Raw genomic sequence first — 26,608 nt, 5'->3', positions numbered from 1 at the left:
GAGAACATGAGAGAAGTAGAGGCGGAGACTCTGAACGGGCCGGAGCAGATGAACCTCGGGGCAGAGAAGTACCACGCAGAGGCTGACGGAGCACCACGAACACATTCCCCACTGAAGAGGAACAGCAGGGCTGACAGGCACACGTGCTTTGGGGTCAGTGGTATTTACAAGCTTTGGAGAGAGTACCACCCCATTCTGAGTCTCAGCCTGTCTATGGATAAAATTTGGATGGCAGTTTCTACTTTGAAAGGCTGATCTAAGTAGGAGAGACCGTTTATATATACAGTGTATCATGCAGGCTCTGCCCGGGACATAAAACTGAACAATGAATATGAGTTTATGTGGATATGATCATGTATATTCTTATTCTGAACCAATTAGGATGTCTTAGAGAAGGCACGTGACTTTTTTGCACCCATCAGGGATTCTGAATGAAAATCAGGATTTCAGAGCAAAGGCTGAGGTATGGGAGAAAGATGTGCTGTGTACACTGGGGAACTGGGCAAGAGACAGACGAGCAGAGGAGAGGTGCCTTCCACTTGGGCTGATGTGGTCTGAAATTGGGTACCGGGAGTGGAGTCATGGATGGAGTCTCTATTCTGCCTTGGCTCTGCTTCTCAAATTGTATGCGCAGGCTGCACGCACTGTAATAGGTCGTTGAACTTTGCATGTGTGTACATGATGAATGTGCTCCTGCAAGGTCCTCAGCATTTGTGTGTGTGTGTGTGTGTGTGTGTGTGTGTGTGTGTGTGTGTGTGGTTATGCATGTAAATGAGTGGATACACTTAATTTGTGTACTGGTAAGTCTCAATGTGTTATGTGCCCTTAGGGTCCAACATTGGTTGCCCGTGGCAACTCTTGATTAAATTGGTCAGCAGCTGAGTTCTCTAAGTCCAATTGGGGACCCTACCTACCTCCTCTAGATGTTGGCCGTGACAAAGTTAGCCAGCATGCTTCTTTCTGTAGTGAGACTTTGCCCTCTCCCCAGAGCTTGGTGGCCCATTTTAAGTTCAGAGTAAGAGAATAGAAAGCTGAGGTCATGCATTTCTTCCACAAATAATATCTCCTGACCAAACTCCACTAGGAGGGAAAAAGGCACATGCAAACAAAAATCCCAACGATTAGCTGAAAACTTTTCTCCTGAAAATGGAAACTAGACGAGGTTGTCCCTAATCACCGCTCTTATTTAATATTGTGCATCAAGTCTTAGTCAGAATCCTCAGACAACAACAGCAACAAAAATCAAGAGAATACAACTAGGAAATGAAGAAGTAAAACTCTCATTATTTTCAAATGATGTAAGTTTATATAGAGAGAACCCCAAAGCCTCCACCAAAAACTGTTGGAAACATTTGAGGGATTTTCTAAAGTAGCAAGGTACAAAGCTAACAAGCAGAAATCAATCAGATTTCAAGATACCAGTGAAAGGAGGTCTAAGAAAACCAGCAATAAAACAATTTCATGTACAATAGCCTCACAAAAGATTAAAACCAGGAATAAACCTCAACAAGGAAATAAGAGATCTGTACTAAGAAAACTACAGAGCACTATTACAAGAAACTAAAAGACCTACAACAAATGGAAGACTCCCATGTTCATAGATAGGAAGATGCAATTTTGTGAAAATGTTAATACTACTTAAAGCAATCAACAACTACATCACAATTCCTATCCAAATCCCAATGTCATTCTCTAAATAAATAGGATAATTAATTACCAACTTCATACGGAGAAGGAAGAGGCCCAAGATAGTCAAATAACTTCTCTGTAAGAGTCACAAAGTAGAAAACCTTGCACTATCTGACTTCAAGACCTACTACACATTCACATTAGTTAAAACAGCCAGGTACCAGTACAATGATAGACTCATAGGCCAAGGGGATAGGCTAGAAAACACAGAAATAAAAGCATCCATCTACAAGCATCTTATTTTCACCAAAGGACTAATAATTATTAAATGTGAGAGATACCTCATCCACAAAGTTTTGGGAAAATTTGGATCTCCATCTGCAGAAGAATGAAACAGGACATATACCTTGTGTCATGCACAAAAAAATGAATATAAGATGGATGAGACCTAAATATAAATTCCAGAGCTATAAATATCCATGACAAAATTGGGACACACTTAAAGGTCCTATTGCAGGGCAGACCTATCACCAAATATAATAAAGGACTTACAACAGTGGAAGAGAAAACAGATGGGGAGAGGGCAGCCAGTGGTATTTCCTACTTGGCCATTTTTGACCTAGTTTACACCCAGCCCTTGTGACCCAGACCATGTGTTATAAATGACTGGGAATGCCGACTCTCTTCACTTGAGAATCACAACATCCTTTAAAGTTTGAACCAGATGCATTTGATGTGGAAATCTCACTGTTAATTGAGCTTTACCTCAACTCACCACTATCCAGTTAAGGAACTGACATACTCGCTTGGGCTTATGCTGAAATGCCCTGATATGAGAAGAAGTAGATGACTGCAATCCCAAGGTTATAGAATTGGTGGCCGTTGGACTTTGGTTCAGATCAATTGTGTTGAGGGTGCCCAATGGATGGTGGCCCAGGACTACCATATATTTCCTGTTTTGATGTTTTCCTTGTTTTCTTTTGACATCCGTTAGTCTGGTAGGCATGGGTCCATATTTGTGAATGAGTACTATTGCAATTGTCCTATTAGCAACTTCCATTGTATGTATAAATAGTGTCCAATTCACATGGAAAGTTCAACCTGCAGCAGTCAACCATTCATGCATTCCCATTTGAAACAAGCCTATATGTGTTTCATTTTCTTTTCTCAGCAGTGTTTTAAATTCTATACCATTGACTAAATTAATAACATGATCATTGGAACTGCCTATGCTCCAGAAGAATAAGGTTCTCTATCATAAAATGAAAATGATGTCTATAAAGTGAACCAGGGCCATATATAGACCACAGATGCATGAACGAATTTTGGGCTCATACTTAATTCTAGCTCCAATCTAAGAACAAGTATTTCTTGTTATGTGGCTTGACTTGATATTTTCCCTCGTGAAGGGATCATTGAATATATGCGACCTATAGAAAAGTATGGTGAAGAAACCAGATGGTGCCTGGTTCTCAGGAATAATCGCGTCTGATGTCTTAAGGGCTTGTCTTACACTAAGCAGGCATCTAAGTGAGGTGCCAAGTAAGTTCACATGGAAAGCACACAGGCTGTGTGATCCAGCATTGCAAATAATAAAATCCAAGTCTGAGGGAAGGAATGGTTATGAGAGCTTACATTGTCAACACCTGGTTTGCAGAAGTCTACCGATGCCACATGCCCTTGTTGCTGTTAGGGGCCATCGGAACAAAACACTGCCTAGTCCTGCACCATCCTGCAATGGTTCCTCTGCTTGAGGCCGTTAAAGGATCCACTGTGTCCATCCATCTCATCGAGGACCTTCCTTCTTTTCACTGCCCCTCTACTTTACCGAGCATGATGTCTTCCTCTAGAATGATAGTTGAAGTTCAAAACCCATTTGTAGGGCCCGCACAAGCATGAAGCCCCCGGTGAACCCCTCTGGACACAGTCCAGGAACGTGAATAGCCTTGCTATCACATAGAGATCATTTTAACGTAGATTATGTTAGATGGGGTAGAAAAAAAATGTAGTATCTTTTCATTTGATCTCCCTTTTACCCATTTTAAAGTTTTTTTCTATTTTTAATATATATTTTTTTGCTTTCTTTTTGATTGAGGCACTTCCATGTTTTGCCTAGCCATTGTGGTTGGGTTTTGTTTGTTCGTTTGCTTCCTGTTTGTGTTTTGTATGTGAAATCCAGGATAAGTAAATCTATAGAGACAGAAACTGGATTAACAATTACCTTGGTGAATGACGGGGGAGAATGGGGAGAAATAGGGGCTAACAACAATGAGAGCACAAGACGAAAACGTTCTGAAATTGATTGCGGTGATGATTATAGAGCTCTTTGTAATATGACTGAGTGGTTAAATTGTATGGCATGTGAAATATATGCCAATAAAACTATTTTAAAAGATTAAAGTTATTGGCACAGAGAAGTTTTACCTATCTGAGTTTTCCTGGCATGAAGTGTGAGAATAATAAGAATCAAACATAATTTTTTTCATTTCAAGCGAATAACGATATGGAATTTACAAATGTTTTAGATACAAAATATTATCTTAAGAGCAGAAACGGTGTCATTGATTGTTTTCTCATCAAATAAAGGTCAGTACAATTTTTTGACCTTTCTATCTAACGTGGTGTTGGCAAAGCCAGAAGCTCAAAATAAGGCTTTTGTTAGGATCTAAGTGTTAATTCATGAGAATGTACTTATGGAAATGAAAGGATTTAATCAAGAGTGCTTCCTGTGAAATCCTGAAAACAAAGGCAAAGACACAGGAAAGAGACAGGAGGTCACATAAAGACCAAGTCACCCAGAGACATTGTCTGTGATTATCTCATGAAAAGTCCTAAACCCGAGCAACTGAAAAACACATCTTCTGGGTCATTATGGCTTCAGATTCAACAAAGCTTTCTTTCATTCTATGTTCTTCAGTGCTTGAAAAGACGAGATTCTCGTTTCATCGTGGCGAGAGCGTGGGCCTTCACCATTTGAGAACGAGGTTTCGTTTTCGTATGAAAACGTAGCCCTTGGGATCCGGCTGCCAGTTCTGCCGAGATCCAAAAGACTGCGTCCATAGTTGGTCTGGAAAGGGTTCCTTTTTCTGGGGAGCTATCCTGAGCAATGGAGGGACTCATCATTGCAGCGGACACAAAAGGACAAGGGATAGGCATCTTCGTCCCATGCCCTGAAAAATCAGTTCTTGGTTATGCAAACCAACCGTCTACAGTCCCTCACTTTGCCCAAGGCTAATGGAGGGGGTTGTTGCCTCCAACAAGACCCTGAAATTGGAGGGAGACTCCTCACTGTGATAGGAAGTGGGGGGTGACCAAGGATTTCTTGGGTATAGAATGAGCTAAATAAAGCTAGTGGTCTGAGTCAGTGGAGATGATGGAGCTTGGGGAATATGCATTGGCAAGTAGTACCTGCAGACCTTGAGAGCACCAATGTTAGGACAGACAAATCATGAGTCATCACATAGTGACTGCCCGTTAGCCTGGACATCTACCCACCGGAAGCAAGGTATCCAAGTTTGGATTGCCAATACAGACGAAAAAAAGATAACAACATTGAAAAATGTCCTTTCAGTCGAAACAGTAGGAGACTTGGTGGTGCGGTGGGTTACACGTTGAACTGGCAACTGTCAGGTCAACAGATCAAACCCAGCCCACTCCAAGATAAGTCTTTCTGCTCTCATACAGCCTCAGAGGGGCAAGTTCAACTCTGTCCTATGGGGTCACTGTGATCAGAACAGACTTGAAGGCAGTGGGTCTGGACTTGGTTTGGGTACGTGACCCCTTATGGATTTGGGTCTAATGTTCTCCTGAGACTCTTCGAAGGGCCTTGTGCTTTACAGGACACTGAAGTTGGCACCACATTAAATTCACTATTCGGTCTGCCTCTCATATTGCCCTAGGGTTGGTGTCAGGGACTCTGGATAGACACTGGGTCAGGAGGGAGTGCCCCCCACCCCCAAGCACCACTGAAACTGGGTCAAGAGACTGTCCACTGTAACTCTGTTGACGGGAAGCACTCTGCTCACGGCCACAGTGTGGACAAGCAGGGGCCTTCCCTCACCCCAAAGAATAAGAGGGTAGGGAGCAGAATCAAGTTTATTATTAAACAATTTTAATCCAAATGATGGTTATTAATTGTATACCTGAAGGCACAAAATATACCTAAAATGTATGGAATCGTCTAAACAGTTATAAATCCAAAGAGCAAAGCATGAAAAAAGATACATTCTGAGCTGACACAGAAATCTGAGCTGGGGATATTAAAAAAAGTTTTTCCTAGAGAACTTTCTTGAATATTAGTCATTTTCCCCCATGGCAAGGGTAGGAAATTAAAAATAACAGAAACATGGTAGAGAATACCACAAGGTGTTTAGATATTTCATCAGCACAATGTTTCCCTCAAAGAAGGATGCCATTTTAGTATTTTTGTCTCTCTCACTCAAAGACACACTCTCTCACACATGTACACACATTCACTCTCTTACACACATATTTTTTTCACACATACAATCTCACACATATACACACACTCTCTTGGTCTCTGTTTCGCTCACACACACCCATATACATGGACATTCTCTCTCACACATGCACATAACACTCTCACATACATCCTGTCTAACACACTATTTCTCGTCTCTCATTCACAAACACATAATCTTTCTAGCACATAACACTCTTACATACTTGCGTACAAATTTTCACACCCTCTGTCTCTCTCTCTCTCTCTCTCTCTCTCTCGTATACACACCTACCCACCCCAACCACAGACACATACATATTCTCTTTCTATCGCCGCCTTCTCCAATATCCATTCTAAGCAAAGAAGTCCAAGAAGACATCCATGTTCTACCCGAGAAGACAGGTCACCTCAATAGAAAACAGCCCTGGGTGTGAGATAAGGCAGTGAGACCAGAGTTGGATTTAAAAAAATAGACATATGTGAAAAATTGATCATCCAGGGCAGGGCCCTCAAATTGTTGTGGAAACCAGCTGAGCCCATCCTCCTCAGGATAGCATGTGCTGACTGGGCTTCCTCCGACTCCCTGCTGTGGGCTTTGGGGGCTCTGGTTGGAGAACTCTTGGTAGTACTAATATCAGGCCATTCTCCACCTCCAGGCATAAATAACGTAATTATAAACACACTCGTTCTCCTCTCTGGGGTGGTTTTAGTTGACTGCTAGATGCAGTTGTTCCTTATTGCTCAATCATATTACCCAGGACTTCAGGAAAGAAATCCATCTTGGGCTAGTTATCACTCTCATAAGCACATCTCCCCAGTAATGCTGCAAAGTAATAGGAGAAGCAATCAATGGGACTTCTGTTGTCTCCATGACCAGAGAGCTGCACTGCCATCTCCGTGCGTTCTGCTAGGGAAGGGGCCTCTCTAGGAGCCTGGGATGAGGGTGTTTTTCACCCTTGAACCAATTAGGGGAGCAGAAGCACCATTGTCTTTCGATGGTGGGAGGAGGTGAAGTGACACAATTCAGAACACTCACATGATTTTGCCCCTCATACTCTTTTCTCTGGCTCTATAGTCTAATTGCTTCGCAAGGGAAATGGCGTTGCATGGGTCATACAGATTGTCCTTAGCTTTATGGAACAGGATCTCCAGGAGGCCCACCAGCTCAGCGATAGGCCTGGAATCTCAAAGAAGTGGTTCTCTGCCAGGAGGGCCCATCTGTGGGCGTCACTACTTGAGGGATTCAGAGCTGGGGAAGGTAGTAAAACATAAGTGAAGGCTCTCTGTAGGTTCTGGCCCTTTCGGTAAGGCTGCCTTCTTGATTTCAGACTCAGAAATACCCCCTGACTGCCTGGGCTACAAAGAACTTTCCAGAGGAATGAGAGTTGCTTGTCTCCACAGCACAGAATTGGGCTGTTGCTTCCTCCTACGGAAGGATCAACGCTTCTTCCTAGCTAAAAACAACCGAGGTCTCTGTTGCCTGCCCTGCCCACTCACATGCTCTATGGCACGTGTCTAACACACCGGCTCCTATCGTGCCATTCTGTTACCTGGCCTGCCACTGTTTCAACACTCCTCACACTGGCCTCTCTCACCTGGGACCATGGGTCCCAAATATAAGGAAAGACTGTGATCACATCTTCCATCTCTGTCTCCGTATCACCTTTTCCCAGTCCCTCTAAGGCCACAACGGGCTCCGCCTCCCCCATAGTCTGTCCTGTGTTGATTTTTGTAATCTGGCAGAGAACGTAAACAGAGAGATTAAAAGAAAGCGCTAGCGCACGCCCCTAGCAACAATCATTAGTGACTGTTGCGTCAGTGGGCAGGGTCTCCCAAGACAATGGGGCAGATGTGAACCATGGCACTCTGACTCTACAGCTGGGTGAAGAGTTTGTCCTTAGCTGCCCAGTGCTACGCAATATTCTAGGGACTTCATTTTCTGGCACTAAGGACGTGGATCACCTAACTACAAGGTGACCCAGCGAGGGGGCCAGGCCAGTGTTAGCTCGGGGCTTCCCCTTCACCTACCTAAGGGAACTGACAAGGGAACTGACAAAGGAACGAGGAGAGGGCCTTAGTGGGGCAGCCATGTGGCAGAGCAGCAAGCCCTCAGAGGTTCTTCTAGAGAGATGAGCTCCTTCCTTTACCTCTGCCAGCAGGAAGGGGCTCTTGATCGCCTTAACCTTCCTGCCCTCAGACGGGCCCGGGAAGAGGGGGCTTCTTTGGCACTTCAGAATGATCACAAGTAGTTTGCCTTTTTATTCATATAGAACAAAATTTACAAAGTCATTCGTACAGGTTTTGTGGGGTTTGTTTTTTACTGACTTCGAAAATTGGGAATATTCAAAATACACTTTTATCCCACTCCATTCTGTCATTATTTACACATATGTACAAGAAAAATGTTAGAGTCTCTGTGGACGTGTGTGTGCGCATGTGTGTGTGGTGGGGGGTCCAGGGTTTTGTTTCTGTATTAAAAAGCTCTGCTGGTCAGGTGGATGGGGGGGCGGGCGGGAGGGCAGGCGGCGCGATCAGATGGAGGTGCCGTGGGAGGTGTCCAAGACCTCTGGAAGGACGCCTCCTGGCACCGGCTGGAAGGACATGGGGATGGGTGTCTTGACAGGGCTCTGGCGGAACAGTCCCCCATTGGGTGACCGGTGTTTGCACTGCATGGCGGGCATGGTGGCGGAGCTGCTCAGGGGCAGTGGGAGGTTGCTGCCAGGCCCTGCCGAGAGTGTCCGGCCGGTGCTGTGGCTGCTCTGCTCCGGCAGGAACGTGCTGACGGAGAGCTGGGTGTTCTGGTACTCTCGCGTGGGCTCCAAGGCCTGGCCGGGAGCCAGGCCCCCCATCTCCAAGGCTGCAAGCTCAATGGAGGCTGGAGAGAGTTGCTTGTGTGCAATGTCTTCATCCATGAGGCTGTTCATGCGCCGGTGCACCTGCTCCAGGTTTACTTCCTTGTCCTGGAAGGAAAGCACAGGAAGGCCCGGTCAAGCCCCAACACCACCCACAGAGGGTTTTCCACACCCCCTTGGAGGCCTCAAGCCATGGGTTCCTCACCGTGGTGGATGGTAGAGAAGCCCCCAGAACGTGCCCACCCCTCCATGGTATGGCCAGTTAGCTGAGGAACTGCTAGGCTAAGGTACTAACACCATGGAGCGCAGACCTCGCATGGAGGTCTTGATAGCGGCGTGCCTTCCCCTTGCCCTCAGTTTAGAAACCTGCACCCCTTGAGGTGGTTTTTCTGAGGAGACACTGAAAGGCTGGAGGAGAAAGACCTATAAAAGAGTCTGCAGGGAAGACAATGGAATGGTCCGTGAATCCACGGGCCCATGTAATTTGCTACCGGAGTCCCTAAAGAGTACAGATGGTTATGAGATCGGCTACTGACCAAACGTTTGGAAGTTCAAGTCCAGCCAGAGTTTCCTTGAAAGAAATGCCTGATGCTCTCGCTCTGAAAAAGTGCCCCTGGAAACTGTCAGGAGCATCGTTCTACGCTGACACCCCTGGGATTGCCCTAAGCCAGGCTTGAATTGATGGCAACTGGCTCTGGGTATTTTGCCAATGAAATGTCTCCACTCGCAAAGCACTTGGTAGGATTACCCTCATCTTACATCAAAGGAAATGCAGGTTTAGGAAGGGTCAATGCCATCCCCACAGTCACAGTGTGGGGGAGTCTCAGCAGTAGGGCTGGAACCTGGGCCAGAGGGTCAAGTTCTCCCTGGACCAGAGGCCCACATGTTCCTGATTCAGCATCTCCAGAGATGGTGGGAACAGTAGCTGGAGGGCCATGTTTCTTTTGGGAAGATTAATGGAACCTGGGTTTCAGGATGGGGATGGATTACACCAGACACAGGATTAACCCCCACAGAAGCTCAACCCAGCATTCTCTTCTATAACCCATTCTTGGCTCCCAGCACCCCATGCCCAGAGAGTAAGAACAGTGCCTCCCCTGCCTCGAGTTTCCTCTTGACTGCCCCACAGGGAAAGGCTTCTCTTGGAAACCTGTCTTTTCCAAAAGTTTCTGCCCAAGAAAATGACCCGTTCTATAAAGAAAGGGAGAACTCATTCCAGGCCACGAGGAAATCAGAGTAAAAGAGGGAGCAGCAGGCTGGAGGATAAAGAAGAGAATGTGGACTCATTTGTTGTTATGACTGGAAATTACATTAGAAACTGGTTGTGTAATCTGAAAGAAAGAAGCAATATCCCTGTGTGACCTGGGGCTCCAGCCGAGCTGAGCTCCTCCCAGAGGTGCCTTGAGCCCATCTCTGAGTGGGAGGCATCTCTGTGTGGTAAGGGCCATGGGTGTGATGAGGGCTAAAAGTGGCTGAATACATACTGTGTGTGCAAAGCCTTTCGCTGATTTCCATAAGTCTGGAAAATATATAACAAAGAAAATTCAAGTCCTTATCTTAATTACTGTGTGCTTGTGCCATCCCAATGGAACTTTGCTTCTTTCTGTGTATTTTATTGACCTGAACCACACCCTTTTGGGGGCATAGGAAGTCATTCTAATCATTTTGCTGAGCACAAGATTCTTTGGGGCATGAGTCTCCTTCCTCAGAAGTCATGACTTACTTGCTTTTAAGGAATGTGGTAGTTACATAATTTTGCATCAACTTGAAGGGTAGGGGTGGAGTCTCGCCCGTCAACAGGTCACAGCCTGAGAGTGCCTCTGTGTGGCTGGGACCTCCTCATAAGAAGGGTCCTGAGAACCTCCCCCTCTCTCTCTGCTTCACCTTTCCTGCTGGTGGGCAACTGGGAGACCTGCACCAGCCCTGTGATGCTTCCACCGCCACTTGATTCATAAGACTTTTCACCCCGAGGCCTGTGATCTTCCTGTATTCTGCATCATTGCACGTAGCTGTATGAGAGGGATTGATGAACTTGACCTGGACTGGGCTGGGATGTTGTCCTGATATGCATAACTACTTCTTGATATAAAGTTCTCTCTTACACATATGAGTGTCTCAGGCTTTGTTTCCCTAGTCAACCTGGCCTAACCCATAATGGTACCTTAGGAGTGGGATGCTAGGGAAACAAATTATGAAGAGAGAGGGTGGATGTTTGCTTGTTTTCTGCTTCGTGGCAGTGTTTCTGCTTTGGCTAGCTGGAGGTCAAACATGGCCATTCCGTTTACTAGGTGGTTTTCTGGAAAGGGCACGGGAAGTGAAGGTTTTGATTCCTAGAAGATTTTTTTTTCCTTCGGTTATTATTATCTGAAAAGGTAAAAAATGAAAGTGATAAATGTAAATTTTGAGCTCAGGGGGCAAAATGGCCCCACGAACACCTCCTCTGAGACCATGCTACTTAGTCAAATGGCTGACAGAAGGTCAAAATGGCTGACAGAAGGCCCCACCCTGGCTTCATGCAGTCAGAGGCCTAAGGCCATATTGCATAAAATGGGATAGTTTAGATAAGAAACTATTGAATTTGATTGTTTTAAGAGTTGAGTTTAGTGACTGGCTGTACTAGGTTTATACTGATTTCTTCTACATATCAATATAATATGTGCTAGAAATGATTATTGGGAAATATGAAGTGAGTTTGTAAACTCACTGGCTTTGGCTATTGAATTAGATATAAATTTTTTTAAATCATTTTATTAGGGGCTCATACAACTCTTATCACAATCCATACATACATCAATTGTGTAAAGCACATTTGTACATTCATTGCCCTCATCATTCTCAAAACATTTCCTCTTCACTTAAGACCCCAGCATTAGGTCCTCATTTTTCCCCTCCCTCCTTGCTCCCCCTTCCCTCATGAACCCTTGATAATTTATAAATTATTTTGTCTTATCTTTCCCTGTCCGATGTCTCCCTTCACCCACTTTTCTGTTGTCCTTCCCCCAGGGAGGGGGTCACATATAGTTCCTTATAATGGGTTCCCTCTTTCCAACCCACTCTCCCTCTACCCTCCCAGTATCATTGCTCACACCACTGGCTTAAGGGATCATCTGCCCTGGATTCCCTGTGTTTCCAATTCCTTCTGTACCAGTGTACATCCTCTGGTCCAGCCAGACTTGCAAGGTAGAATTCGTATCATGATAGTGGGGGCGGGGAGGAAGCATTACTGAGCATGATAGTGGGACAGGAGGAAAGTGCTGGGAGGAAAAGGGCATTTATAGAGATCTACATAAAGACACGTACATATGAAAATATATTGGTATATGAGGAAGGGGAAATAGATCTATGTGCCTATATTTATAGGTTAAGTATTAAGGTAGCAGAGGGACATTGGGCCTCCACTCAAGTACTCCCTCAATGCAAGAATACTTTCTTCTATTAAAATTGGTATTCTATGATGCTTACCTTCCCAACACAACCACTGAAGAAAAAGCGGGTGAATAAGCATATGTGGTGAAGAAAGCTGATGGTGCCCGGCTATCAAAAGATATAGCATCTGGGGTCTTAAAAGCTTGAAGGTAACCAAGCGGCCATCTAGCCCAGAAGCAACAAAGCTCACATGGAAGAACCTATCAGCCTGTGTGATCACAAGGTATCGAAGGGATGGCTGAAGACAAATGGGTGCATAAGCAAATGTGGCAAAGAAAGCTGATGGTGCCCAGCTATCAAAAAGTATAGTGTCTGGGGTCTTAAAGGATTGAAGGTAGTCACGCGGCCATCAAGCTCAGAAGCAACAAAGCCCACATGGAAGAAGCACACCAGCCTGTGCAATCACGAGGTGTTGAAGGGATCAGGTATAAGGCGTCATCAGAACAAAAAATCTTACCATAGTGAATGATGAGGGGAGTGTGGAGTGGAGACCCAAAGCCCATTTGTAGACCACTGGAGATCCCCTTGCAGAGGGGTCTCGGGGAGGAGATGAGCCAGTCAGGGTGCGATGTAGCAACGATGAAAAACACAACTTTCCTCTAAGTTAGATCTTTAATGGGTATAGGATATGCCTACAAAGAAAGCTCTGAAAAGGTAAGCCCCACCCAGAACCCTGAGTGCTCAGGACATTTGCATTTGAAGAGATTTTCCAAAAGAGATTGGCAGACTGAAGGGGGAGAAGAAGAAGAAGTAGTAGTAGCAGCAGCAGCAGCATTTTTCCTTTTTGAGTTTTGAACTATAGGTTTGCTCCTGAAGCTGGAGAAATCTGGAGCCATAAAGCAAGTCTCCTCTCTAGGACTGAATATTAAAGCATGTCTGTGGGCAACCTGTGGCTTGCTACATGACCACTTGGATCCACTTGTTCAGTGGAAGTGCGAACAATACGGCAAGAGAGACAGGTTGAGTCAGCCCACTGACACCATGGACCCAGTTCATAGGGATTAGAGGAGAAGAGAAGAGCAGGTTGGCTGGTCTGAAATTGAAAGAGTTTTGGGAACCCGAGCCTCTAGCATGGCCTAGCCCAAGAGGAGATAGTGTTGTTGAGAAGTTTTTACAGGGCCCCTGGTCAAAAGGTGAGGCAGCCAATGGACATCCTGGTGAGGCTAAGCAAGGTGGCCCACTCTGAGTTGGCCAGAACCTGTTCAGATGAGGATAGGCGTTTTGAGCCTGTGAACTGGTGCATATTGCTGCTGACATTATGGACAGCCTATCCTGAGTTGACTTTGCTTATGGATTTGGACTCACAAAGTTCCCACTGGAATAAAGAGTCTTTACATCAAAGCATATCCTTGTCTCCTCAGAGCACTGGGCTGATATAAGTGGGTAGTATAGAAACTGGATACCCAAAGTGGGGAGGATAAAGGCATAACGTGGTTGGCTTACAAACTTTCATGGGTGGGAGAATATTTTAATACAATTATGGGATAGGTGTTGACATAACTAAAATTGTTAAGTATAGAACTTTTGGGTTTTTCCCCTCACTTATACAGTATTATGTGTAAATGAGGCTGGCACATTTTAAGTAGCATAACTTTTAGCCCATTAGGCAAAATTACGATTTTACTATTGTCTTTATTTTAAAAATTAGATATGGCTAAAGAGTTGTGTAAAGGTGTCAAGTTGACAAAGGGTAGTCTGGGGGAGTTACACAATTTCAGGTCACCTTGAAGTGCAGGGGTGGAGACTAGCCTGTCAATCCTCTAGTGGGCGTGACCTCCTCATAAAGAGGGTTCTGGGAACCTTCCCCTTCTCTTTCTGCTTCCTCTTCTGTTGGCGAGCCACTTGGAGACCTGCACAAGTCCTGTGATGCTTCCATCGCCGTTTGATCCGCAGACTTTTCACCTACAGGCCTGTGATCTACCTGCATTCTGCATCATTGCATGTAGCTGCGTGTTCTAAGAGGGGCTTGTGGAGTATGATCAGACTTACGGGCTTGACCTGGACTGGGCTGGGATGTTTTCCTTACAGATAACTAACTACTTCTTGATAGAATGCTCTATGGACTCTTGTCGCTAGTCAACCAGGCCTCACACTGGGAATTACTATTTTCTTACTGTGGAACATTCTCGCAGGTGTCATGCCCACCTGTAACCAAGAGGCAAGAGAGTTACCCAAGTGAGGCCAACAGAAATTAATCTGAATTCAGAACAAAGAGAAGAGGCATAAAATGGTCAATGCACCAACATTGTGCTTCAAAACCACTGTCTAGCCCCTGCCTTCTGGGTCTCTGGATAAACCTGGACCCCTCATCCTCGTTTGCATTTCTAGCCATCTCATGGATATTACAAACTCTTGATAAACTGTTGATACAGCATGCTTCATGTTAATGGCCCACAGTGAGTTTGGGTATAAATCTTCATCCCAAAATATATGAAAGGCACAAGCCTGGCACCAGAGAACCTGGGAGGTGGATGAGTTGAGAAGGAAGGTGCGATACCTTTGGGTATCAATACAATGCCCTTCCCTTTGACAGCTCCTTCCTTTCCCATTACAATTGTGAAGCAGCCAGCCAATCTTACAGAAGGCTGGCAGCCTGGGTACCTTTGCTGGCAGAGCTGGATTTTGTTTCCATAAAAGGGAAACTGGTATTCAAGTGGTTCTAGGAATCCTTGAAATAGCTGGTCTGTTGCCTAACTTGCTTTTTCCTCTTTAAAAAAATTTTTTAATCATTTTATTAGGGGCTCATACAACTCTTATCACAGTCCATACATACATCAACTGTGTAAAGCACATTTGTACATTCATTGCCCTCATCATTCTCAAAACATTTGCTCTCCACTTAAGCTCCTGGCATCAGGTCCTCATTTTTTCCCCTCCCTCCCTGCTCCCCTCTCCCTCCTAAGCCCTTAATAATTTATAAATTATTATTTTGTCATATCTCGCTTGCCCTGTCTGACATCTCCCTTCACCCACGTTTCTGTGGTCCATCCCGTAGGGAGGAGGTCACATATAGATCCTTGTAATCGGTTCCCTCTTTCACACCCATTCTCCCTCTACCCTCCCAGTCTCGCCACTCACACCACTGGTCCTGAAGGGATCATCCACCCTGGATTCCCTGTGTTTCCAATTCCTATTGTACCAGTGTACATCCTCTGGTCTAGCCAGACTTGCAAGGTAGAATTCAGATCATGATAGTGGAGATGGGGGGGAGGAAGCATTTAGGAACTAGAGGAAAGTTGTATTTTTCATCGTTGTTACATCACACCCTGACTGGCTCATCTCCTCCCCGAGACCCCTCTGCAAGGGAATTTCCAGTGGCCTACAAATGGGCTTTGGGTCTCCACCCCGCACTCCCCCCATCATTCACTATGGTAAGATTTTTTGTTCTGATGATGCCTTACACCTGATCCCTTTGACACCTCGTGATTGCACAGCCTGGTGTGCTTCCTCCATGTGGGCTTTGTTGCTTCTGAGCTAGATGACTGCTTGTTAAGCTTCAAGCCTGTAAGACCCCAGATGCTATACCTTTTGACAGCCAGGAACCATCAGCTTTCTTTGCTACATTTGCTTATATACTCATTTGTTTTCAGTGATCATATCATGGAGGTGAGCACACAATGATATGATGTTTTGATGCCAGATAACTGATCCCTTTGGCACCTCATGATCACACAGACTGATGTATTCTTCCATGTGGGCTTTGTTGCTTCTGAGCTTGATGGCCACTTGTTTACCTTCAAAGTTTTAAGACCCCAGACGCTATATCTTTTGATAGCCGGGCACCATCAGCTTTCTTCACCACATTTGCTTGTTCACCTGCTTTGTCTTCAGTGGTTGTGTCGGGAAGGCGAGCATCATAGAATGCCAATTTCCTCTTCTCTGCTTTCCCTTCAGGGCTCTGAGAAAGGCTCAGTCAGTGAAAGAGGCAATTGTAAAGCACCGGGTTCTAACAAAAACTGTCGTTCACACCCACTAGCTGCCTCACAGATGAAAGGTGTGACAATTTGCTACTTCAAAGATTTACAGTCTTGGTAACACTATGGGGAAATTCTATTCTGGCCTATAGGGTTCTAATGAGTTGGAATCATTTTGACCATGATGGGTGTGGTAACAAAAAGAAATAGAGTTTAAGAGTAAATTAATTCAAATTGGGAGATGGGTGTCTTGGCTACAACTCTGTCCACCCTGGATTCGGTAACCAGCAGGGAAGGACAGGGTCCATTTCCTCATAATCCCTGGGGCATTGGACAGGACACAGGATCAGGAGGTAACCTCAGCTTTGGGGGGGGGGTGTCTGTAGAAGGAAAATTAATGACTTGTTGCCTAAGAGGGTGCAGAAGGTTGAGGGTGGAATGAAGCTATGTATCTCAGGCCAGGGAAATACAAAGGGAATTTCAGGGGAAGGCTGACTCAAAAGAATCCCTCTAAAGAAAAATGTGAGAAGGTGATTTCTGAGATGAGTGATTTCGGTGATGATGTTCTCAGAAGAACTGGCTTTGGGAGCCTTTCAGCAACAGCAGGACGCAAGGAAAGGGCAGCAGTGGGTCAGTAGCAGAAACATTTCCTTCTTTGTGGGAAACTCAGGCTTAATTTACGGCCAGTGCATCTCTCAAGTACAGCCACCACACACCTTCAGTGGAAGCGCGTGATGTGTTGAGGTTAAGTAGAATTCAAGGAGCTTGAAAACTATGCTGGGCTAGGAAGAAAGGCCTGGTGATCTGCTTCCAAAAATCCGTCAATTAAAACAGAGTCCAATCCATGATCAATCATGGGAACATTTTGTTCCATTGTGTTTGTTGTCCCCATGAGTTGGGGACCAACCTGATGTCAACCGACAACAACAGTAGGAGACAGGAAGTAGTCCTCTAGAAGGAGTTGGCCAGGTGACATCAAAGGATAGAGGATGCACACTATCCCAGGATGTGGGTATGGAGACAGAATTGCCTCAAGGCTATTAATTTTGAAGGAACAGCTTTGAATAAGGAGTCTCATCAATTCTTTTTTTTTTTTTTTGGCTGTCTGAAATGAGGATGGGTGAAGTAGTTGCAAGAAAGACTGTTGAGCTAAATTAACTTCCTTGTCTTGTCTCAGGGCATGGAGAAATGTCCACACCAATATAACAAACTTCCCCGGTGGAACAGCTCTCTGAAGGAAAGCTGCCTTCTCACACCAACATTCTTTGGGAATTTCATTCTTGCCTACTTTCAGCCCCAAGACAAAACCTGGGAGAAGAAAGTGCCATCATAAATTTCCTATGATGATAAAATTCATAACCATATGAATTTTAATGAATTATATGAATTTTATCACAGGGCAGGGCAATGAGTCGAATTAAAGCAAATGCCACCTTATCCTTTCTGCGGCCCACTGCTGAGTCCGATGGCATGTTCTCTGAGCCCCCTGCCACGCACTGCCCATCAGGACTAGCACAGAAGCACAGAGAAATGCTGGAAGCACTGTTTTTCCTCTCGCCATGGACCACCAATTCATCACACGCAGTTTTGTCTGGTGGTATTCACTGTGACGAGGCAGGAGTAATCAGCTGCTCAAGGAGAGAGTGTTTTGAATCATTATATTTTGGACGAAACGGTGCATTCTATTATGTTATGCAAATTTAAATAACGGACTTTTTATGTGAACTACAACCATTTACCTCCTCATGATTTTGAGGTTCCTATGCTCAGCCAGGTACTGACAGCCACGGAAAGAGCCGTGGAAAGTCGCTTCGGCCTGTAGTAATTGACTGGAGGTAACTGACCACGTCCGACTCCTCAGACAACCACATAACACTCACTGACCGCATTCACCATGCAGTGGGCTGAATTCCAGCGCTGCCTTTCTCACCTCATATTAAATATGACAACAGATGCAACAGCCCGGGTTACTGAGGAATCTCTCAGAGGTATTGTCTTGCAGAGAGATAAAGTTCTGCAATTAAACTGCTGTTCACCAATGTGGAAATAATACAGTGTACTAGAAAACGGTGATTAGCTAAACTATCTTCTCTATAACCGCCTGGGGCACCTGGGGCTTGTTAGAATTGATTTTGTTTGGAGTTCAATGGCTTCTACTTCCAATTGGGTTGGAACCAAAGTGGGGACCAGGGACTTCCCAACTGACCGGGACATTTTCTTTTTACCACTGAGACAAACCAGGTGGCAAATGAGACCCGACAGCTGGGCGAAGTGCAATCAATGCTGTCTTAGGTGCAGCTCCAAAGACTTACCTGGTCCTCCTACAGGTTCCTCGTTGGGGATCAGAGAGTAATGGTTGAGTCTGAACATGAATGTTAAGTCCAGGAAATTATCTCTGGAGATGATGTACATTTTTCCAGGGCATTTTTTGGGGAGGAAGACCTCTGAGATGCTCAGCCTAAAGGCCCCCTTCAGAGCACAGATCGAGGCGGCAGGGCCACGAAGGAGTGGATCAAGGTTAGAGGTTCACTCAAAGCACACACATTCCACAATTAGTAAGAGTCAAGGTCAGACCGCACACCAACAGGTTCCAAACTCCTACTCTTTGATATGTCTGCAGGCACATGCCCAGTTTGCCTGTGGACGGAGCATGAGGAGAGGTGGTTCTACCCTTGGCAGGATGTCAGAAGCACATGCCGAGCTTTTAGAAGTAACAGTTGTCCACATCTAAGTAACACAACCCTTTGGGGAAGAGGGATCAGACAGCTATATTTCTAAAAAGCTCTTGGATTAATCCCCTCTGATGCTTAGCCAGAATTGAAAGCCATCGATCCAGATGTAATGAGCGCAGAACAATTTAACATTAATAATGTTTTCTTGATAAGCACCCCTCTTCTAGTTCATTCATTTGATAAATATTTTGAGCACCTACTGCCAGAATGAGCCGATGATTTGGGTCAAGCATCCATCCTGATCCCTGGCACTTGGAAGGTGCTCAGTACGCTCAGGCCTTAGTTATGTTCGTCAGCCTTAATGAGAGATACACTGTTTCAGAGACAGGCAAAGAGATATGAATGCAGAAAAGAGGGCGCACTGACTGGCTTCAAGCAGGTAAACAGGCAGGGAAACAATCAGTGGCAATGAAACTGCACTTGTACGACGATGTGCCTGCTCAGGAGCGGAGGCCCAGAGTGGCAGGGAGCTGTCTGATCTGATTTGGAGACACACGTTGCTGTAGGATAATGTTCAGTTCCCTTAGACTACAAGGAGGGAGGGCTAAGGCACACACTCGGTACCCAGCCCTGATGCCAAGTCTCAGCAGTATAACTGTCAGGCCGGGCTCTTTTCCACAGGAGAGAAACTGCCGTTCACAGAATCTCAGTTACTGACTTGTAGTCTGGTCCTAGCAAGAGCCTGCCTGTCCCCAACGGAAATGGTTGACAAGACCCCCTTCTCATGTTCAAACCTGCTAGAAAACCTAGAACACTCAGTGGCCAGGGTCCTCAAAGAGCCTGCCTCTGAGAAGCAGCTGGTGCACTGCGGAGGACATGACGGAGGCCTGTCTTAAGGTTCTATCTTAGCATTGCCCCTGCTACTTCTACTTCTAAGCCACACTTCTCCCCGGGTCAAGAGACCTCCGTGTAGTTTGTCAGGAAGTTGACCTAAGAGCCTCCCACCCACATTCCTAACTTCATATCCCCAGCGCCTTGGAAATGAGGAGCCTCTTGGCCACCATTCTCCAAGCATAAACCGCCTGGGTCAACTATTTCCTTAAGCACTTTGCACACCTTCTCTCGCTGAGTCCTCAAAGAAGCACCATGAAACTGGTATAAGTGAAGAAAGGAATGATGCAGAAAAGACCTGTGTCAAGCTGAAGGATGTCTCAGAGGCACGAAGGCAGGGAAGAATGTGGACCAATAGGCAGGACGTGTCCTACACTCCGTGCACAGTAAGACTGTGTTATGGTGACCTGTAGGTAGAAGCCAGCCCCCTGGCCAGAAGAGATGGCTTAGCTGTCATTCTGTACCCCGCTATCCAGTTGTCTGACCCGTTTAGCTCCTGTCTGCAAAGAAGGCAGGGGCTGATAGGAGCAAATAAAGCAGGAAGCAATATGAATTCCCAGTTCCCATCCCAGTGACAGATGATTCATCCCGCACTCCTCATGTCCTCTCCCATTTGTGCAATCCTCTTCTTTAGTTCATGAATATTTCATTCCTAGAGCAACGGCTACACTTCGCCCATAAATTTAACCGGTGGCTCTTTATTGCAATCTTGGTGCTCAGAGCGCTCACCTGCATTGGTTAACTACATAGATTCCTTGGAAAAAATAGGACTCTGAAGCCTGCTGAAGATTAAGAGGTTGAACATCCATCACTACAGGTCCTCAAGTCGGTGACTTTGAGCACCGATACACTGAAGAGACAGGGGCTCCACCCAAAGAGGGGCTCCCGGTGTCTGAGAAAGATAGCTCCGGCCCCCAGAGGCAAGGCTCTGCGATTAACCAGACACAGTCACCTCATTGTCAGTGCCGCTCCATAGAACCTGGGCAACCAGGGCACAGAGCAGTTCTAGATAAAACGCTGTCAGGATTCCTCAAAGATTTTAAAGACAGGCTTAGAAAGGGTCATGGTTTCAACTCCTCTCCTAGTACCTAGGCTGACAGGACCAGTCTACATTCTTCTGCCTGGCATTTACAGTCATCCCTGCATCCTCTTCTAGCCTCCTTGACTCACATCTTCTGCCTGATGCCCACACCCCTGTGCCGAAAGCGGCCATGATGCTGTTTGCCCCGGTAACAAGGCCACTGTTTTCTGCTCCCACCTGCGTGATGTACACCAGTCCTTTGACGCTTGGTTCTCACAACCTCGGCCCAAAGGCAGACTCTTACCCCTATGGCCCTGCGCATGTCCCAGGACCCATCAACCCCTCAGGACTCCAGATCGGCAGCACAGGGCTTGCCCCAAGTTCCTGTCACGTCTGCTCATGTGGCTGGGCTAGCATTTGGCTTAAAAGAAGGGTGGACAAAGAGAACGAGGGGGAAATGGGCAGGAAGAAAGATATTTATGTGAAAATCACAAACACATCAAAACTGTCAAACGTGGTACCTTCATTCACCATGGCACCAAAGGTGCTAGAGAAGAGGAAGGCAAGGTACTTGGCGATGAGGAGCCTAAGAAGGTTAAGTGGAGCTTCCCACCTGCCTCTTCTGTTCTCATGCCCAACCTAAAGTGGTCGGTCTCGGTAGGCCAGGAGCCCCACCTATTCCAGGCAAAAAGGTTTCAACAATTCCGTGGGGAAATTGTCACTGAAAGATAATGGAAGTTTTCCATGAAAATTGTAAGCCCCCTTGTATGCACCCTGTTGATTGTGCGGTCCTGGGTTTATTATGCCTTGTACACAAAGGAAGAGGAGATGATCCTCGCTGCTAGGCCATTTCTTAGGCGTTCTATTGTTCGATCTTTTCTGCTCTGCCTTCCTCCTGATGCCTTTCCCACAATCAGTCTGTGGTGATAAATTTGAAGTGTCTACTTGGCTTGACTCTGGTGCCATTTGGGGGAGGGTCCAACATGGGTCTAGATGTTCGCCTGCAGTTATTTTATAGATGTGATTCGTGTATATAATCAGTGGACTTTAACGGAAGCAAATCACCCTCTATAGTGAGGTTGGTGGACCTCATCCAATCAGGTATGATCCTGAATGACAACAATTGAGGTTTTCAGAATGAGAAGGTTTCTGCCCGGAGCCTGTGAATAGATAGATAGGTGTTGGAATGTCTAGCCCAGGTGTCCTCAAACTGCGGCCCGCCAAGGATATTTATCCAGCCCACCGGGTGGTTTTGCCCCATTCGTTGGTTTGGTTTTTTTTACTTCAAAATAAGATGTGCATAGGAATTTGTTCATAGTTTTAGGGCCAGACTACAGTTTAAAAAACAATGGGTCTGAGGGACAGTGAACTGGCCCCCTGTTTAAAAAGTTTGAGGACCCCTGGTCTAGCCTATCATCCGTCCTTCATGTTTTGGACCCAACACTGCCTGCGTCTCAAGCCGACAGACTTACCAGTAGCCACAATCACACGAACCACTTCCTTAGACTCAAGCTCCCTTTCTTTTCTACCTCCCTACACACTTCGTACCCTCCCTGCTCATGTGACAATTAACCTTGCAAGTCTGGGCCTGTGGGACATGCAAGAAAATGATCCGGAGGGAATGCAGAAGAAAGTCCAGAGGGCCGAGTCCTAACCGGTGTCTCCATGCCTCCCAGGTCCCCGCTGCCCTGACCTGGCTTGCATGACAATATGGTGTTCTTCCCCCTGACCACCTCACCACAGCTCCCTCCCATCTGAAGTCATTTGCATAGAAGTTAGACACAGGGGTGAAGGCAAAAACAGGCCATGAGTCCCATGCATCTCGGTCAGTGCACTTACTACCTATCCCCCGGGTGTGGTCACTCAGCGCCCCACTGGTGCTTTTGTGCACATGGATAGAGGTGGTCAGACCAGGGACAGATGCCCTGGCTATGGCCTGGGTGGAGAGCGGACTGAATGAATCGCCTAGAGGGGAAATTGGGTTTTTGGCCTTCCTTACAACCCCTGTCAGAATGACTCATTTAACCTCACAGAGACGTTCTCCAGCGACAGTTTCGAGGATCTCTAGAAGCTTGGGACAAAGCCACTATCTCTTACTCTGAGTGGGCTTTTCTCAACTTTCTTCTTTTCTCCAGGGGTCCAGGGCACATCAGAGAGCCCCAGCAATTGTGGGAGGCCGGGTCTCGCATTTCCTTGTGTGAAGGTACACAACAGGTAGAAGAGGAAATGGCTGCCCTAAAAATGTCAAACGGTTTGAGCCATGCCACTTGGCAGGGGGAGAAAGTGTGATGGTAGAGGGCACCCAGCTGCTAGGAGCAGTCAGTCTGGAGGAGAGGTGGGCTTGCCCCTCCCTGTGGATGTCCATTCTACCTGGTCACCCAGGTCACAGAGAAAGAGGTACTGACATTACTTCTTCTGCCAGTGGATCTGCTCTCTTTGGGTCTAATGCAGGCTGTTGTATTGCTTCTTATTTGAAACGTATGCTGTTCACACCAACAGAATCTGTACGCCAGGCTGTGGGTAGGCACCTTAACAAAAAGTGACAGCCCCCAGGTGGTGAGGCTGGGCCAATGCTATGCTTATCTGATTGAGTGTCAACACTCTATCTTAAAAGAATGGTCTCCAATGGACTCTGGGTGAGCCTTCATTAAAAAAAAAAAAAAGGAGTTTGAAGAACAACAAAAATCTAATGAGAAGGAAATGGTGAGGGGCAGAGGTAGCTTATGGGTGGTACAAGTGGGAGGATAATGGTTCCTGGATCTGAGCTTTGGCCAAAGTGCAGTCCCTATTCTGGGAGACAGACAGAGAGAGGGAGGGGAGAGCCTGGGTCCTGCCAGGCAGGGAGGGAGGGGAGAAAGGAAAGTAGAGGGGTAAGTACCACCTGGTACTCCAGGAGATCAGGGCCCCAGCCCTGGTGGGGAGGCAACAAGAACCAGGAAGGACCGGCTTCTATCTTACCCCTAGAGCTGGTCTCTCCAGGTCAGAGTGGAGGAGGCACATGGGCGGGGCAGGGCGGGTAGGGGCTCTCTGGTGCTGCCCACACGGTACCTGCTCTATAGATAAATACAGGACTTTAGTGGCCATGACCAGCACCTCAGCACTTACTTCAAGCATGAAAATACCCCCTAAATTCCTTCTGCTTTCCAGACACAATAAAACAGAAACATAACCCCGTAATGTCAAACACCACCTTTGTCTCCTACAACATGCCTTGGGTAAGCACTGACCCCTGAGAATCACCCCCTGCACAATGGCCTGTGTGACTCCTCCCTCTTTTAGCTAGTGGGAGAACATCGGGCCCAGGTACCGTACAGACCTCTTTAGGTGTCTCCTGATGGCACCGGTTGCTGTTCCACCACAATTCCAGGGCAGCCACAAGGCAGGCGAGGAGGAGGCCGATGGCCAGGATGCAGAAGACCCCGGCAAAGCTATGGAGCTTGAGTGATTTGCCATCCGCCTGGGCACTGGCATGGCTGGTGAGGTCACAACGGCCTGAGTGCGGCCACCACTTCTGCTTGAGCACATCGAGGTCCCCAGTGTCCTGCAGCTCCAGGATCCTGCAAGATAGAGCCCAGGTCAGCTGCAGCCATGGGTTCCTTCCCTACATTGGCAGGCCCCATCGCTGTTGTCTGCCCAGCTCTCTCACACCGATCTGTTTTCACACTGGAAGCACATTGTTCTTCCTAAAACCAAATGAGATCCTACTGCTCCCTCTCCCAGTCGGTCCCATCACCTACTGATGCATTCAAAGTTTACAACGGAGCACATATGGCCCTTCCCATGGAGCTTGGGGCCAACATGATTATCAGAATAAACCTGGGAAAGGAGGAATAAGTGAGACAAGCCTTACCCTGGGGATTAGGATGCCCATGTGTGCAAAAGCAGTTGTCTGCAAACAGTATTACCCAAGGAATTCCCATAAGAATTCGCCAACTCTGTATCCATTCTTTTTATTCAGATGACACATCAGTGGTGGTCAACACTATTCAGAGGACCATCAGTGGTGGTCAACACTAGTGAGCTTCTCACCTAAAGGCAGGACCATGGGTATAACTAGTATACAGATTCATGTAAAGAGAGAAGCTGTGGTACATTCACTGTACTGGCAGTATCAGATGCTAGTACATAATGGAGCGAGGGCTTTCATCACTCCATCAGGGGTTATGAAAAAAGTGCATCCATCTTACAAAGTTATTTTGACAAGAGGAAACATGGAAGCAAAGGCCAGTATTCTGCCCAAGGTCTAGCAAGTAGTAAAAGTTCAGCCAAAGTGGGTTCTCTTCAATGTTCACTGTAGCATTAGATACAATAACCAGAGGTGGAAATAACCTACATATCCATTCACAGAAGGATGGTTGCATAAAATAGAATGTTCGAAGAAGTCTGCAGCATCAGAGTTGGAGAAAGACTCATTAACAACCTGTGATATGCAGGTGATACAACCTTGCTTTCTGAAAGTGAAACATTCACTGATAAAGTCGCAGGCTATGAATAATATCTCAATCTTAAGAACAAAAATCCTCACAACTAGACCAGTAAAGAGTCTCGTGATAAGTGGAGAACAGATTGAAGTTGTTAAGGATTTCCTTGTCCTCAAATCCAGAACCAATGCCCAGGAAAGCAGGCATCCAGGAATGAAACACGGTATGTGTGGTAGTTACATAATGTGGTGTCAACTTGGGACTTGAGAGGATTAAGAGTGAAGGGGTGGAGTCTAGTCTGTCCATCGGGCCATAGCCAATGAGGCCTCTGTGTAGGCATGGTTTTCTCCTGAGAATTCTGGGAATAATCCTGTATTTTTCCCCCTTGGAGATGGGAGGCATCCTCTCTCGGCTCACTCCCTTGGAGACGCTCTACTGACAAGACAGATACATGGCACTACACTGATAGACCCTATGCTGCATGAAACAAGTCAGTCACAAAAGGATAAATCTTTTATGGTCTTCTATAAAATATCTGTCATATTGGTTTTGCTGTTGTTTGGTGCCATCGAGTCAGCTCTGACTCGTACCGACACTGTGCACGACAGAACTAAACAGTGCACAGCCCTGCACCATCTTCATAACCCTTCCGGAGCCCGAGCTCATCTGCGTAGCCGGTGTGTCCATCCGTCTCATCAAGGGCCTTCCTCTTTGCGCTGCCCCTCCACTTCAGGGACTGGTCTCTCCTGACAATATGTCCAAAGTATGTCAGACAGTCTTGCCATGTTTGCCTCTAAGAACACTTACTTCTTCCAATACAGAGCAGTTTGTCCTTTCATCAGTCCATGGTACGTTCAATAGTCTTCTCCAGGCACACAATTAAAATGGGTTCAGTTTTTAAGGTCTTCCTTATTCAGTGTGCAACTTCCACATGCATACGATGCAATGGAGAGAGAATACCATGGCTTGGGTCAGGCTACCCTAGTCCTCAAAGTTAACATCCATGCTCTTCAATACCCAAAGAGATCGTGGGCAGGACATTTACCTAATGCAATAAGTCTTTTGATGTTTTGACTGCTGCTTCTGTGAGCAGTGATTGTGGATCCAAGCACTATGAAATCCTTGACAACTTCAACCTTTTCTCCATTTATTATGATGTTGCTATTGGTCCAGTTGTGAGGATTTGGGTTTTTCTTACAGAGTCATAATCCATACTGAGGGCTACAATCCCTGATTTTCATCAGCAAGTGCTTCAAGTCCTCCTCACTTTCAGCAAGCAGGGTTGTGTCATCTGAATACTGAAGGTTATTCCTAAGCCTT

General features: G+C 46.2%; 1 protein-coding gene across 1 annotated transcript in view; it reads right to left on the bottom strand.

Annotated features, from left to right (window-relative positions):
* Positions 1-6,348: 6,348 nt before the first annotated feature.
* GRID1 (glutamate ionotropic receptor delta type subunit 1) overlaps positions 6,349-26,608 on the bottom strand; it is a 902,002-nt gene continuing 881,742 nt past the window's right edge. Inside the window, exons 15-16 of the mRNA XM_013006314.2 lie at positions 24,184-24,424; positions 6,349-9,051 (exon numbers count right to left, since the gene is read on the bottom strand). Of these exons, the coding sequence (XP_012861768.1) occupies positions 8,623-9,051; positions 24,184-24,424 (670 nt within the window). The 3' untranslated portion in view covers positions 6,349-8,622. The remainder of the gene's footprint in view (positions 9,052-24,183; positions 24,425-26,608) is intronic.

The sequence above is a fragment of the Echinops telfairi genome, unplaced genomic scaffold (genome assembly GCF_000313985.2).
Source record: "Echinops telfairi isolate 266 unplaced genomic scaffold, ASM31398v2 ScPeMD7_2010;HRSCAF=2546, whole genome shotgun sequence".
In the NCBI taxonomy this organism is placed as follows: Eukaryota; Metazoa; Chordata; class Mammalia; order Afrosoricida; family Tenrecidae; genus Echinops; species Echinops telfairi.
This window is presented reverse-complemented; position numbering and strand designations above follow the sequence as displayed.